The sequence below is a fragment of the Ranitomeya variabilis genome, chromosome 5 (genome assembly GCF_051348905.1).
Source record: "Ranitomeya variabilis isolate aRanVar5 chromosome 5, aRanVar5.hap1, whole genome shotgun sequence".
In the NCBI taxonomy this organism is placed as follows: domain Eukaryota; kingdom Metazoa; phylum Chordata; class Amphibia; order Anura; family Dendrobatidae; genus Ranitomeya; species Ranitomeya variabilis.
Genome location: NC_135236.1, coordinates 627,906,712 through 627,924,058, shown reverse-complemented (window position 1 = coordinate 627,924,058; position 17,347 = coordinate 627,906,712). Strand labels below are relative to the sequence as shown.

Sequence of the window (17,347 nt, the reverse complement as noted above, 5' to 3'; positions counted from 1 at the left end):
CTGGTGGGAGAGTGTGTTTGGCTACAGCCCGAAGGCCACATCATTGTTCCGCCACTTTATCCATCCAGTGATAGTCCTTCTGATTCTGGATATTGTTATGTACCTGGGATTGGGCTTAGTGTACCGGAGAGTGAAGAGACTGGCCAATCAGATACAGTAGAACCAGACAGAACTGCACGAATATAATCGCCGAAAAAGGATCAAAACCTAACCTAAAACCCTGAAACCTTGTAATTTTGTATAATACATATTAATTTTTTTCTAATGATTTAAATGTATAGGATAAGGGAGGGGTGTAATCTATTTTGTGTGAATGGGGGAAAAAGAGTGAGTTTCTTTAAGGACCGGTCTCACTTTCTAAGGTACTGTATATGCCACTTCAACCCTGGCAATGGTGAAGTTCGTAAGGGATGGATTGAATGTCAGGTAGAGTCAGATGGTGTTCTTTCCTGCAGTCAACTTAAGTAATGTGACATCACTCCCTACTTAAGAAATTCTGACTTGCCTAGTAAAGATCTGCAAATCTATCCATGGAAGAACTTCAGTAACAATTTTCAATCAAATGCTGAACAAAGTCGTTCCTGAGCTGAGCAAAGTAATTCCTGAGTTATGGTGACAGGTATTCTTTAAAACCTTATAAATATACATACAGATTCATAATATGACAGCAACGTTCTTTTGATATTTATTTTCATTGTGTCTATGAATAAAGCACAAAAGAAGGGACCACCGAACAGTTTTTGAAATAAGAAAGATTTTATTGTGTAATTTGAAATCAAAAAGATGAACATCAGTTAATTAAAAATCAACACTACTTCACCTTTTCACAAGTGTACAAAAAGAAATAAATATATGGATTTACATTCAACAGTTAAGGTCAGCTATAACTGATAGTAGCATTTTGCATTCACATACACAAGCACAGAATAAATATATGTTGGACTTTCTTAGGAGCATAGGAGCATTTGTTTTTATTTGCAGTGTGATACACTTGGCAGTTCATGTACTTTTCTAAGAAAGGCAAAAATGAAACCAAAACCCATTCGTGAGATGCAGCAACCCACAAAATAATATCAATATATACAGATTATGTCATCTGTAAGTATATATGTGACATCTTCATATGTTGGAAAGTTTGCAGTAAAGTTAAGTTTCCAGAGATATTAGTGTAAGTGTGCAGATTTACAGTAAGCTGTTTTTTTTTTGTATATCATTAACACATGCAATGTTTGGCCACGTGGTGATCAGAAAGAAGTCAAGTGGTGCTGAGTGAACAATACAATATACATGATTTAGCAAACTCTGTGATTATTGTGAAAGTGTCACTGAAAAACAAGCCGGCCTTCATAAAAGACCTATTTATATCATTCACAAATATACAGCATATTGTACAAAAGTTTTAGTTGAAAAAAAAATCTCCTTATCGAAGGAAATTATTTTCTTTCTGTGCATATCCTCTCACATTTTTGTATTATTTTATTTTTTTTAAAGTACAGCACAAGGTCTACATCAAGTTTTACATATCAATAAGTAGTAACTAGCAACATGGCGAATTCACAAACATTAATTATCTTAAGTCATCTAAGGTAAGAGAGAGGCTTTAATATACAGTACAGTTAATGTAAATGTTACAGGTGCCTATGGTTATTTATCTTCTTGTTTGTGGTTTGTATGGTCTAAAAATTGGTGTCTATATTGGCAAAAACATTTAATCAAAAATGCCCGCCACTAATGAAGTTAGCACCACATGTTAATCTTTATACTTATGTTATTTTCCAGAATCTTATCTGTATTTTACAAGTTTTTAGTTCCTAAATGTGTTGCCCAGTTATTTTTTTTTTTTTTCATTTGCTTTACATATGCCAGAAAGGGACACAAATTCCAATTCTTTATAGAAGCCCTGTAGCACCTGACGGCCATATCTGATGCAATTTCTTATTCTTTTCTTTAATGCAATCTTTACATGTTACAAATAATAGAACTATAGAAACCAATTAAGTAAATTAAAATGTAAGGCTAATCTGTCACCAGGTTTCTGCCAACTAATTTGAGAGTCGCATAAAGTAGAAAGAGAGGATTTTATTCCAGTGACACGTCACTTACTGGGCTGCTGTCTGTAGTTTTAATAAAATCACAGCTTTATCTGCAGTATATTATTACTAGAGCACTAGTAAACCTGCTGCCATATAGTCCTCTATATTCATGAGCTCTGTATTACCTCGCTCCCACTTCTGATTGGCAGCTTTCTGCCTATGCACCTTGTAGACAGAAAGCTGCCAATCAGAGGCGTGGGTGGAGATATACTGGGCTCAGTATTCAGAGCACTGGTAGATGTTTCTAGATAAAATTAATTTTATCCAAAGCGTGGCCCGGTAAGTGATAGATCGCTGGAATCATTGTCTAATGCTGCCTACAGATGGGTTTCCAAAAACTTAGCGATAGTTTCCCTTTATGATAGATTGCAATATACATTTTGAATTTTATAAATTCCATAATGTACTTAGAAAGTGTAATAAATTATAAAAATCAAAAATAGAAAATTAGTTAAAAATTATTTAAAAAAAAGACTACTCAAATTGTTAAATTACTTTTGAATCATTTAAAAGAAAAAGGTAACAAAAGCAATGTAACTGGATTTAACTACCTCAACGTGCCTAACTGAGGACAGTCTTCTATAGCAAATAGATGTATTGCAAATGGTGATTTATTTATACATTTGCATTTTTATTTCTTTTAATTTCTTGACATAAGGCTAGGGTCATATGACTGATTTTTTTCTCAACTGAGAAAATAGGTCAGAATATGCCAATCACACTCTGATCAGAGTGGGGTCCGATTTTCTCAGATGAGGAGAAGATGGAAAAAAAATCTCTATCTCTATCTCTTCCATTCTGTCATTCCGTGGAAATCGGACCGTACTCAGATGACAACAAAGTGTAGTCTCACGATTTCCATGGCATGGCCAAGTGCAATCAATTTAAGGATGAAAATTGTGGATGTTGCTATTTTTTACTTAGTCAAATTTAGTCTAGGAAAAAATATCGGACATGTGAATGGACCCATAGAATACAACTGGTCTAAGTGCGATCCGATCTTTTGTTGGGTCACACCTGGACCGAAAGTACGGTCATCTCAACGAGCCCTAAATGTGTTTATAACAAGATGGAAAGTGCATGGTATGCCACTGATTTGCAATTGTTGTAGTTAAAACATAACAATTATTGCATGGAAGTCGTAGAGATCTACTTCTGTACAAATGATTGTACACTATTGTTTTTTATGAATTTGCAAAAATTTTGAGAATCAGTGGTAACTTTTTAACATTGTTTGCTGCCTTACCTTAAATATTTTTTATTAATTAATGCAAAACCTAATTTTATATAATACCAATATATAGTACAATGTATTTTGAAGATTAAATTCCATTTTTTGTCACATACATTATTTGGAATACAGCATTACAATGCTTTGATTTACATAATGATTGTGACAACATAGTCAACAGAAATTGACAATGGTGCACCAGCAGTTTAACATTCCCAATAATGCTTTGTTCAGTTGTATCGCAATTTATTTAGGTTGTAGGTAAGAAAATACTCCAAAGATATTATATAGGATACTAAAGATGCTCGTATACATAATACCAAAACTAGGTGTTGAATAATTGGTCATAAAAATGTCAGAAGAATCTCAGATAGCATCGTTCAAGTTGGACGTTTGTTGGCCAATGATGCAACAAATGTTTACAAATCTGGCATCCCGATTGGTGTTTTGAATGATAATAATCGTTTGTAGTTCGGCATGGGTTGGTTTCACCAAAACAGACGACAATTGCACATTATAATGGAAATCAGTCATTTCAGCTAACTGTTATTTAATGAGTATGGGGCCTTAAGGGGAGGTTTGAGACCTAAAAAGTCTAATATAAATATCTATTTTTATACCTTAACCACTTTTGTAATTTGCTTTGATGTTTTGTTTGAGGAGGGTCTCAAATGATGAGCCATCAGGAGGCTGTGGCTACATTCATTTTCCCACAGCATTTATCATCCCACCTGAAAAAAGGATGTCATGAAGGGGCGGCACTATGGTCATTTATTTGTTTCATTGCCACTCTCTGAAGATGTTCTGAATTCATGGCACTGATAGAGGTTGCAAGAGAAGTGACCAAGATACTGACACTCTGCTTCTGTACCCGCAAGCTATAGCTTCTAGCTGTGAAAAAAGATGTCACCAGGGGGCGGTGATAGAAGAAGGGTGAGTGATAGAAGCACACATCTTCTATCACCACACTCTAACAAATCGTCATCAGGGGTCAGCACTTGTTACTCAACCTGTTTCCCTTATCGTTTTGAAACAAAGTTAATTGGTGACTGCGAGGCATACAGTTGTATATACCAGTTCTAAACATTTAATCTTTACATTGGAAGTATTCTTTTAAATCTGTACTAAACTTTAAAAACAGCAGGATGCGAACAGAGCATTACTCAGTTGTCAAAAAATTGTTAAATTGACTCAAAATGCATCAAGCAATCTGCATCCCACTCCACATTGTAAGATATTATTTGGCACCAGCCTTCTAATGTATTGTTCAAAAGGCTATTAAAATGTAAGCTAAGTACTAATATCTCATTATGTCTAAATAGTTACAGTTGTTTAAGTTTTTTTATTTATTTTTTTTTACTTTTTTTCTTTTTATCTTATTATAATTTGCCCTTTTTTAAATTTCAGGAAATTTCTATATACAGATTTTTTTTCATAGGCAAACACACATATATGGTAGTAGACTAACTATATTGATTCCTGAGGAATTCCTTTAAATTTAATATTTTCACTTTTTTTCAAAGTTTGTTTTTAAATATAATGAGGATAATAATGTAAATGATGGCATTTCTATTTTCACTTTTTTTCAAAGTTTGTTTTTAAATATAATGAGGATAATAATGTAAATGATGGCATTTCTGATCAAGAGTTTTAATGTACAATAGTGAAAATTTAGACAATCTCCTTATCTGTAATATTTGAAATGATATGAATTTTATTGGCCTATTTACCTAGTGATTCCTCTCTGTTTTATTCCATTTCTGCCCAGAAGTTACTTCTTTCATACGGCTGAAATGTACACTGTCATGTTATTTCATGACTAACAGGATATAATGCATTTTCTGTACAATACACGGTAACTATTTACAGAGACGTCGGCCTTAACAGTCACTTACTATAATATATGCACAAACTGCCACTGTGTTCTTTGGATGTGAGAGACAACAGCTGAGTGTCATATGGTTAAACATTTGACATAATAAAGCTTTAAGACATAATCTGGTAAATAATATAGACATATATGTATAGATTTTCAGGCTTGAATGTTGCAGTCTTTTTGTTCTTAGGAAGGTGCATTAACAATAGGAAGAAATTTAACTTTGTTGCTACATTATTTCTTACAAAAATGGGATTATAATTGGCTTCGATCTCCTTTCATTGATCATTGTTGTCGGTCGGATTATTTCCTTTCTCTTGGTTCTTGTTTCCCTTCTTCTTCTTCTTTTTCTTCTTAGTTTCTTCTTTTTTGCCAAAGGTTATAAAGTTACTTTTATGACCTTGAGCTGAAGGTTGATCCTGGCGGATCGAAATGATGGCTGGGGATCCTGGGATAATAAAATTCTCCGGAAAATCTGGTGGTATTGGTGGTACTGGTTGTTTTTGATTGCCAGGTCCATATTTGAAGGTCCAGCTGTTGCAATTCACACCAGCTCCTACAGGGGGAGACACTTCTCCTCCTTCTGGTTCTGCAAAAGTTAAATATGTAAGTTTTATTTAATATAATCATGTAAGCATACAGGGTATATACAGGTATAACTTTACACAACTTTAGACAAAGCCAAAAAATCCTAGACTAAAACTAGTTTACCTTCTTAGTGAGACACAGTGAACAAATACTTATAAGTTTTAAGAATTATTTGGATCATTTTGAACAATATTGACATAATATAATAACATTTTTGATACTATCAAGATAATGGCGGAGAAGATCCTAGTGGACCTATCTAGACTTGCACAAGATTGATCTTCCTACAGTTCATCCATCAAGATGTCATGGATCAAGATCAGGCTGAAGGCCATTAAAAATAACAATTATAAAAACATTTGATCTTTATAGACATTATATTACCAGTTAGCAGATTTAGCAGATGTAAAATTGATGATGAGCGAATCTGACAAAATTCAAAATAAGCAATTCATTTAAATTTGGTCAGGAAATTTGATTTGCATCAACTTTATTCAATGGAAATCTAATATACTTTATTATTCTCTGGGATCTCTCTCTACAGACCCCAGAACATAATAAATATATAGTAATACAAATAAAAAACAATAATAATCACCTTGTCGTTCACCTCTTCCACTGCTGTATTCCCCCATCTGGTCCCCCACGCAGCTTTCCCTCACCTGACATGCAGTAAATAAGAGGCCTGAGAAAGTTGCACATAACCTGATAGGGGACTGAGGAGGTGGGACAGGGGAGTTGCAAGGTATTAGTTTTTTATTTTGTACACTCCATTCCTAGCTGTACACAGATTAGGAGAATTTTGATTGGGGTTTCAGGCACCTTGTCCTTTCCGATCACAAAGAGAGCTGCTGTCTCTCCTCCTGCCACGCACTGATCTATGTGATTGGTGGAGAGCAGGAGAGGAAGCCACCGGGACCTGAACAGAGGCTGCACAAGCTGAGCAGTGGACAGACCTTCCTCCTGACCAGTTTCAGGACCTTCCAGGTCATGTGAGTGATCGCATGACCAGAAAACTCCTTAAAGGGGGATTTTTAATCTCCCAGATCCTATGCCAATATGCAGTAGATGTAAAAATAACAATATTAGCAAATACCTCCAATTAGGAATGTATAGTTTTTCTCATTCGCTATGTATCTTCCTTCATATGCAGGCATTGCAGGACCTTAGGTATCCATTGTATGACCACTGATATAGTGACAGCTAGTTAGTTGCTAGTGTCGTAACCATGATAACAAGACCTCAAAATGTATATTGTGTGTGTGCAAATGTGCATGTAGCAGAGCAGTGTGTGTCTACATGTGCATGTAGTTTGCATTTAGCATATCTGTGTGTGTCTATATGTGCATGTAGTATGCATGTAACAGCTGAGTCTATATATACATGTAGCATAGTTGTGTGTGTCTATATGTGCATATGTAGCAGTGCTGTGTGTGTCTGTATGTGCATGTAGTTTGCATTTAGCATTGCTGTGTGTGTCTATTTGTGTATACAGCAGAGCTATGTGTCTATATATGCATGTAGCAGGGCTGTGTATGTCTATATGTGCATATGTAGCATAGCTATGTGTGTCTGTATGTGTATATGTAGCAGAGCTGCATGTGTCTATATGTGCATGTGTAGCAGGGTTGCATGTGTCTATATGTGCATACATAGCAGAGCTGTGTGTCTATACTGTATGTGCATACTGTATGTAGCAGAGCTGTGTGTATGTCTATATGTGCATATGTAGCAAAGCTGTGTGTGTGTATAATACACACACTGCAGAGAATCACTAACATTATATTTATTACCTCCATAGTATATCCTAGTACATTAAAATTAATGATAATAACCCCTCCACGTTACGCCACCAAGGAAGTTCTAAATAATAGGAAAAAAGTTTTTCTATTTTCTCCTGTCTACTCATGAGGTGCTTATTATAGCCAAAAAAATACAGTATATGGCTGTTTTCAGGCAGATCTGCATTGCCCCATAGTATAACATATTTATATAAATAGTATAAAACATTAGATACCACTCGGCCATGTTATACACTTGTGCGTGTGAGACCAGTATACAGTATTTAGGCTATCAGAGTGAGAGCCATTCTTTTGTAGAAGAAATAAATCACAAGGGACCTCTCTTTCTGATATCCACAAATCCTAGTAGTGCACTGAAATATAGAATCATAGAATATAATCAAAAGTATATGGAAAGTATACTAAAAATATCTAGATAATAAATTATTGTTTTTTTCTTTGATAATTGGCATTAATTCTATTTTAGGTTCTTTAGTTAGGAAACTAACATAATTACATGGTAAATAGATTAGTTCATGTCAAAGCACAGACATATGGTCCTAGCATTTCAACCACAACCCTCTGTAATTAATATTATTATATAATGATTTACAAAATTAGGGCATGTAAACTGTTATATTTTCAGGCACTGAAAAGAGGACACTACAAATCCTAATCCAACACAGAGTTAACCAGATTTGCTTATGAGCTCAGCTTTATCTGCCTTTTCAGGAAATTAAACTTCTGTCTGGTTTACCACAGAACATTGCAGATCTGTATCTGTCATTTGAAGCATTGTTGGTAGCTTCAATGCATCTGATTCTCTAAAGGTCTAATAAAATCTCTGTCAAAACTTATTGAGGTCATACCAAGAGTAATAACATTTAATAGGTAGGGCTTATCTGTCTACAGAAAATGAAAAGGAGACAGAAGTTTGATATTAAAATGTGTTTTCACTTTTGAGCAACCTTTTTTTTTTTACTTGTGTATTATTAACATAATGGTTTTATGGACTAATGAAGCCTGGAGTTTATTAGCCTAACATAGATTGCAATAAAATCCCCGAGGGCTAGGTGCTATAAACTTGTGATGGTTCATAGGAAAGGACAATGCTTTTAGGGCTCAGACTACCATATTATGGCTCTGTAAAGACTCTAATGCCATATGGCTTGGACATAAGTCTCAGTTGTACCTTCCTGAGTTTTTTCCTGATCGTTGCCATATCGTAGATATATACACTCACCGGCCACTTTATTAGGTACACCTGTCCAACTTCTTGTTAACACTTAATTTCTAATCAGCCAATCACATGGCGGCAACTCAGTGCATTTAGGCATGTAGACATGGTCAAGACAATCTCCTGCAGTTCAAACCGAGCATCAGTATGGGGAAGAAAGGTGATTTGAGTGCCTTTGAACGTGGCATGGTTGTTGGTGCCAGAAGGGCTGGTCTGAGTATTTCAGAAACTGCTGATCTACTGGGATTTTCACGCACAACCATCTCTAGGGTTTACAGAGAATGGTCCGAAAAAGAAAAAAAATCCAGTGAGCGGCAGTTCTGTGGGCGGAAATGCCTTGTTGATGCCAGAGGTCAGAGGAGAATGGGCAGACTGGTTCGAGCTGATAGAAAGGCAACAGTGACTCAAATCGCCACCCGTTACAACCAAGGTAGGCCTAAGAGCATCTCTGAATGCACAGTGCGTTGAACTTTGAGGCAGATGGGCTACAGCAGCAGAAGACCACACCGGGTACCACTCCTTTCAGCTAAGAACAGGAAACTGAGGCTACAATTTGTACAAGCTCATCGAAATTGGACAGCAGAAGATTGGAAAAACGTTGCTTGGTCTGATGAGTCTCGATTTCTGCTGCGACATTCGGATGGTAGGGTCAGAATTTGGCGTAAACAACATGAAAGCATGGATCCATCCTGCCTTGTATGGAGCATCTTTGAGATGTGCAGCCGACAAATCTGCGGCAACTGTGTGATGCCATCATGTCAATATGGACCAAAATCTCTGAGGAATGCTTCCAGCACCTTGTTGAATCTATGCCACGAAGAATTGAGGCAGTTCTGAAGGCAAAAGGGGTCCAACCCGTTACTAGCATGGTGTACCTAATAAAGTGGCCAGTGAGTGTATATGTCCCATAGAGCACGTGTTCTCTATATGGTGTTAACTTTTACTCTGAGCTAAATATACAGGAATAGCATAAGTAATGTCATCGAAAGGCAATGTGCTCAGTACAGAATTGAGAGTAATAGTGAGTCAATAATCAATAATATTTCACATGCGGACAATGTCTTTTTCAGTTGGATTCTGCCTGAAACCCTACTGCAAAAGCGCTGAAAAATTGGTCAAAAAAATGAACATAGTGCATTGCAATACAAAAACAACATTGCTGTGCACATGGTCCATCTCTTGCTACTTCTTTTAACCACCTCAGGGTCCGGAAACAATAAAGTGGTTAAAATAAGTAACATGATCATTCTTTGGGTGACTTCTGCCAGGAAGATGCTGGCTAGTTATAGTTTAAAATATAGTGAAAAGACGCCAGCGGCACAAAAACTACAGCAAAAAAAACACCAAAGTCGATTCATGAAAAAAAACACCAGATTTTTCTGGAAGCAGATTTGGCTTGAAAAACACTGCCATTCTGCTGCTTTCTTCAAAAAGGGTTGTCCGGCCTTATGGTGCAAGTCTACAGTACAAGCGCTGTGAAGATTTTCCTGTGCTAGCACCTGGAGCGACGGGCACGTGACCACAAGTATGCGATTTGCATAAATGTGGTCACATGCCGACGAGATGTGCGTGGCCTCAGTCAATGCAAGTGTGTTGAGTGAGGTCAGAAAAGTCTAGTCGAAATATGGTCAGAAGTATGCAAATCGCATACTTATGGCCACATGAATGCCTGCTCCCGTTGCCAGAGAATCCTCACAACACGCAGTGCAGAGTGATTGCAGACTTGTACTCCAAGGTCGGAAAACCGCTGTGTGCACAAAACCTAAACACAATAGAAAAAGCAAGCTCCTTTGGTTATTTCATGAATTTGCTCTCCGGTAGAAGCATTGGCTACATGGACACTGCCGTCAGTGTTCAGACAGTAGCTGCAATTAGGCTATGAACAATTGTATGCACAATAAGGGTAAAATGAAAGACCACCTCTAGTATTCAAAGAGCGTCAAAGCCGCTAGGCCATTGTGGGTTACAAATCCTATATTTTTTAAGCATGAAGCAGAAATTCCAACAGCTTTTGTACACGTGGGATATACAAGAATAGAAGTAAAATCTTGGAATCTTATTACATTTTGGGAAGTGTATTATCACTAGTGTTGAGCATTCCGATCCCTTAAGTATCGGGTATCGGACGATATTTGCGGTATCGGAATTCCGATACCGAGTTCCGATATTTTTGTGATATCGGAAATCGGAAGTTCCCAGTGTATGGTTCACAGGGTCTGGAGGAGAGGAGACTCTCCTTCAGGCCCTGGGATCCATATTAATGTAAAAAATAAATAATAAAAATAAAAAATATTGATATACTCACCCGTCCGGCGGCCCCTGGACCTTAGCGGTGTTAACCAGCAGCCTCCGTTCCTAAGAATGCAGTGTGTAGGACCTGCAATGACGTCGCGGCTTGTGATTGGTTGCATGAGCGGTCACATGAGCGGTCACGCGACCAATCACAAGCCGCGACGTCATCGAAGGTCCTTCACGCTGCATTCTTAGGAACGGAGGCTGCCGGTTACATCGCTAAGGTCCCGGGGCCGCCGGAGGGGTGAGTATATCCATATTTTTTATTTTTATTATTTATTTTTTACATGAATATGTATCCCAGGGCCTGAAGGAGAGTTTCCTCTCCTTCAGACCCTGGGAACCATAAGGGATACCTTCCGATACTTGTGTCCCATTGACTTGCATTGGTATCGGGTATCGGTATCGGCGATATCCGATTTTTTGGGGATATCGGCCGATACCATCCGATACCGATACCTTTGAGTATCGGAAGGTATCGCTCAACACTACTTTCTACCCTTTGGTGAGTGTTTTTGTATGTTAGTTGCTTTCTTTTATCTCTGTTGGTCTTATGTGTTTATTCACTACGGCTTCTGTCCCAGGTCTCCTGGGAAGGGGGAGGGAGCAGCTTAGGGTATAACAGGAGAATAGTAAGGCTGGTAGCCCATACTTCCCCACCTTTAGAGGTACCTTTGGGAGCACGGATAGTTAGGGTTCCATCCCTAGGAACAGTGCAGGGTCCCTTTTTATATTTACATTTTTCATTTTTTACATGAATATGTATCCCAGGGCCTGAAGGAGAGTTTCCTCTCCTTCAGACCCTGGGAACCATAAGGGATACCTTCCGATACTTGTGTCCCATTGACTTGCATTGGTATCGGGTATCGGTATCGGCGATATCCGATATTTTTCGAATATCGGCCGATGCTATCCGATACCGATACTTTCAAGTATCGGAAGGTATCGCTCAACACTAATTATCACTCTTTTAGAACCTAAGTAACTCCTGGTTTATTGTTTGTTGTCTTATATGGTATATGTTTTCCCTTTACTTTGATGGATCTGTATTAGGCTGCTCTTGCGTTTGTTCATGGTTTCTTCAAATATTGAACAAATATCTAGATGTGGTAGAGCATGTACTATGGTGATACTCTATGGAGAGAGAAAGGGTAAATGCTGGTTACAATCCCCTAGTTGAGTTGTGACAGGCACTACTCCTATGTAGGCATGAAGAAAAACAGCTACTGCTAGCCTGTGGTTGGTGGCTCGCTACCGGAGTAAACCAATTCTTTACCAACGATGATAAAAAGATTTTTCTCTCACTTGATGAAGACGCCAGTACAGCGTTGAAATGTGCTGTAAATTAATAGCTCTTACCATTATTGTTCAAGAATCAGTTTACCCTAGAAGCGCAGCCCACCTAATGGGTTTTATCCAACTGGATCCACTCTTCAGATATGCCTGATGAAGAGACCTAAGTAGTCTCAAAAGCTTACAATTTGTCATCACCCATACAGTTTGCCATTAAAAGGTATCAACTACTGAGGACTCTCAATTTTTATTATTCCTTTAGGGTTAGGTTACCATATTGTACTACAAGACAAGTCATTTACCTATCTTAAGGGTATGTTTGCACATTCAATCTTTTTAATGCAGATTTTGAAGCCAATGCCAGGAATGATTTATACGTGGAAAAATAGAGACTTCTCCCTTCTTTCAATCCTTGGCTAAATAGTTGCATATTTCTGAATACTTGCAATTTAAACAACAAAAAAGCTGAGAATTTGACATGAACCTAAAGCAGAAAAAAACTGTTATTTCCTGATGTTCCTGGTACAATTACACACAGGCTAGATTTCCCTGTAATTATTTGGAATGCGTCCGGTTCTTAATGTATTCATTCATTAGATCTACACATAGAGAACAGATGCAGGGTTGTCTATTTTTAGTATGCCCTTTCCATATGAATTCTCGCTGTGACAACAGCACTCTTTGCTTTTTTTTATCTTCCCCATTCAGATTATCCACTAATGGTAACAAAATACAATCTAGAAAGGATTAAAGGTTTACTTTTTAGCTGCATTACAAAATATGTATTATTTTGTGATTTAACATGAAATGTTTGTCTGATGGTGTCTATCTGTCATGCAGGCTTTCTCTGCTGCACTGTACAGGGAGAATGGCATACAGAGAAAAGCCGCCCCACCCTCCATTCATTCACCAAGGCTTACAATTCCGGTCATTGCTTTTCTCAATGAACAGATTCTACTAAATGGCTTCTATCACAGTACCATAGACACAGAAAAATTCAGAAAAAGCTTGTAAATGACCTAAGTTACACATTAACGCTCATGATAAACATCAAACGAATGAATGCAATGTTGTCTAATAAGCCTGTCCTCCGGTTATCATTATGTCGCCTCATTTAGCAACATCATCCTCATCCGACAAGGCGATTGAGAACATGACCTTGCCCCTAACACTGATTACTGTGGACTTGGCACAGGCAGTGCAAAAGCTTTTCATAAAGGCATTTGGAAACGCAAACATTTCAAGAGTTAACTCTAAAAAAAGATAGACACAGAGGATAAGCAATGATCTGGAAGGAAACCTGAATTCTTAAGCAGCTCTAGTACTCTGCGTCTGAACATTGCCTGCACAGTTCACAAGTTCAGGACGGTATTATATTTAGAATAATCCTCATGGGCCATATTCTCCATTAGAGAAATTACAGACACAAAAAAACTGTATAATAAGATGATTATCTACTTGATTGCATGACTTTTTCTGCTGCATGGAAATCTTCATATGTCAAGATTTCTTATTTTACTAGATTTCTTGTGCTGATCAAGACATATAATCCTCAAGGTCCACATGAACATTAATTTTAACTACTGATCTTCTCTACTTTAAAAAAAAAAAAAATATCTCTGGATAAAGGAATAAGGCTATGTCACACAGTTCTAGAACAGTTTCTACTTGGATTGTCACAAAATTGTGGCCAGTTTTATAAAACTCCTGCATTTTAGGTGTGGTGCACTATACATTACTTTAGCATATTTAGGTTATGTGCACATGGCGTCTTTTTCAGGCGGATTCCACCAGGAAAAAACATTCGATAAATGTTAAAAAGAATGAATCTATGCACAGCAATGTCAGACTGACTTGCTATGCATATATTCCATCTTTTGTGAATTCTTTTAATCACTTCAGGCTTCGAAAGTTGTGATGTGGTGAAATGAAGTGATCGGTCCATTCTTCAGGAAACTTCTGCTTGGAAGCCAACACTATATTATATATATATTAATGTTAAGAAAAAGAAAAAGGAATCGATGGCAAAGCCACCAAATAACAATATGTATAATAAGATATTGATCTGCTTTCTAACAGGAAAAGTTTTACTGGATTTCTTTATTTAAACTGAGTAGGTCCTCTTCTCATTTTGGAACAGTGTTTCTTTTTTTTTCTGTGTCACCATTCCGAAGTTACACCTTCCATTAATGAAGAGAGCCCAGTATATAAATTTCCCGTTTAACCAACTGGGAATGTACTATAGAGCTTTGTTTTTTTTCCGTTATGATGCTGGCCAATCAGAACATGGTTGTGTCATAGAGGGGAAAAAGCAAACGCCCATAGAGATTACAGCTGCAGCCTGGCTCAGCTTGTTCTCCTGAGATTAGGTGTGTCTCGTGTAAGCACCCCGAAAACTCCACAGTTGGCAAATCCCTTTCTGCTATGAGAGCGATGGAGCTGAGGAGATCATCAGTGCTGGAGAGCTGGAGCAGTCTCAACTATGTTTCTGAACCAGCTGAAGCACTGACACGCGAAATGGCCATCGTCCACCTCCTCTCTCCCTGCATGCCTCTGTATCCTGCAGGTCACTTTTAATGTCCTGTAGCCTTCAGATGGAATAAAGGACTTTGACAACACAGTTGATGAGTGCCACATATGTTTTCTAATAATAAACTATGTTTCGGGTAATGCACTACATTGCTATCCTTCTGTGATCATCACTCCAATAGCAGGAAGGGACATGCCAACTGTGGAGTGCTCACAAGAAAGTGTTGAGCAAGGGAGAAACTATGTGCTTCTCTGTTGTTTTTTCCCCTCTTATAACATGAACGTGTTATGGTTGATCAATGTCATAGAGGAAAAAAACAAATCCCCACAGAAAAATAAATTATGTGGTATACACCCAGTTGGTCGAATGGAAAGTTTGCATATTATGCACTCTTTATTACCGGGGACAGAACTTTTGAACAAAGGTGGGGTACAGCATCAAAACTCCTTCCCAAGGACCTTTAAATTTAGGTAAACCTTGATGTGATATTTTATAATGTGAAAATTTTTATTACGGTGGATAGCTTAATCTTTTTATTATGAACAAAATCTACAGAAAAACGCAGTCATAAGTCCAAAATATAGAAATATACAAAAAAACTTTATTGAATCATGACAGGTATAAAAGCAGCAAACATGGGAAATCCCCCCGTGCCATCCACAGCACGTATGATTGGACAGGGCAAGGTGCACACAAATATATCATACAAAATAAATCATGGCAGCATTTATATGTAATATATATCAAAAGAAGCAAATATCCATAGTCAACTGCAATGCCAGCCTAAGTTACCAACAAAAAAAGTATATACATACCAATGGTTAAGTAACAGAGATGTGTATGCACCGAGCGTCTGTCCCCCCCGACGCGCGTTTTTCCGAATGCCTTTCTCAAGGGGTGTGTCAATGTTCAGCTGGATTAAAATTTATACTCACTCAACCAGAAGCATTTGAACCCAGTATTGTAATTAGCAATCACTGGCCCGCACGGCCGCATAACCCGGAAACACAGGGGCCCCATGTGATCCTAGGTCAGCGGCACCGCGGTGTCCAGGGCCGGAAATGACATACGTGTTATGCATGATGAAGTAACCGGGCCGCCATCTTGGTAAAGGCACAGGAAAACATGCGCAGATGGAACTGTGCCACCATATTGGTGTCAAATGTACCCGGGCATGCGCAATCGGTAAACCGCGGCCATCTTATTGTAGACCATAAGTGAACATATGTCAGCCGCATATTACAGCCATCTTGACGGAGATACAAATATACACATATATCACCCAGCCACGATCCTGCAGAGGAAACATGAGGAAAAATAAAATAAAAAAGGATACAACGAATACTGGCTAAAATAGGGACATAGGTCACATCTTTCAACATATAATGAAGAGAAGTAGTACCTACAAACAAATGCAGGTGCAACATAAATAGAGGTGTAGAGGTAAAAAGGTAGTAACATAGTAACCATCCATATATAAAATAAATATAAATAATGTTTTGTATATTCCTATATTTTGGACTTATGACTGCGTTTTTCTGTAGATTTTGTTCTTAATGAATATGCAGTTAGTCCGTTATGGTCCTACCCAGTCTTATCATTACTGGACTATTAATTCAATATCTGGATTTTTGATATGATACTACTGACTGGTATGTTTTCCACTAAGTGTTCTTGGTTAATCTTTTTATGTATTGTCTGTGTAAGGATTATAACATAGTCAAAATGGGATCTTCTCAGGTGCCCAAACCATTTAGTTTGTCAGCACAGAGGCAAACTGAAGCCAAGTCAGAGCATTCACTTTCAGATAAACTCCATTAAAACATTACAGAATAGCTAAATTCATATGAGCGTATAAAAAAATCCAATTTTCATCCCACAAAAATGGCCGAATTTTCATCTGTAATGTCATCCGTTTGTTTTTATTTTTTATGCAGTGAATAAAATTTACAAACTCAAGCTGTTAGGAACCGCAAAGAATCTGTTGAAATCATATACTATACAGTTGCTCCGTATAGGATCCAATTTTTGTTTTGTGCACCCATAGACTTGAATGAGCGAATCGCATCCGAAATATGGAAGAGACTAATGCATAATGCAATTTTTTTTCATGCAGACATTCAGTCTGTGCAAAAAAAATGGTCATCTGAACAGATTTGATGAACATTGGTCCTAGTGCTGTCAGTTTTTTCCTAATACAACACTCAGAACGAAAATCAAGTTATGTGACCGTAGTCAATAACAGTAAGACAATTCTCAGTTCAGGAAATAAGTGCTAGTATTTTATTAATTTTGGGGATATTTTTGTAATTAGGGACCATATGAAATCAGAATTATATTAAAAATACTATGATAATTATATTTGCCAAATGGTGGCTTTATTTTTCAGTAATATCATCATAACCAAATTGCAGTTGTTCTCCTTC

At 37.4% G+C, this 17,347-nt stretch overlaps 1 protein-coding gene across 14 annotated transcripts in view; it reads right to left on the bottom strand.

Annotated features, from left to right (window-relative positions):
* Positions 1-734: 734 nt before the first annotated feature.
* Positions 735-17,347, bottom strand: part of LOC143776623 (protocadherin alpha-C2-like) — a 513,355-nt gene continuing 496,742 nt past the window's right edge. For all 14 annotated transcript variants that reach the window (XM_077266154.1, XM_077266142.1, XM_077266143.1 and 11 more), the window contains one exon: positions 735-5,789. In XM_077266154.1, the coding sequence (XP_077122269.1) occupies positions 5,594-5,789 (196 nt within the window). In that variant the 3' untranslated portion in view covers positions 735-5,593. The remainder of the gene's footprint in view (positions 5,790-17,347) is intronic.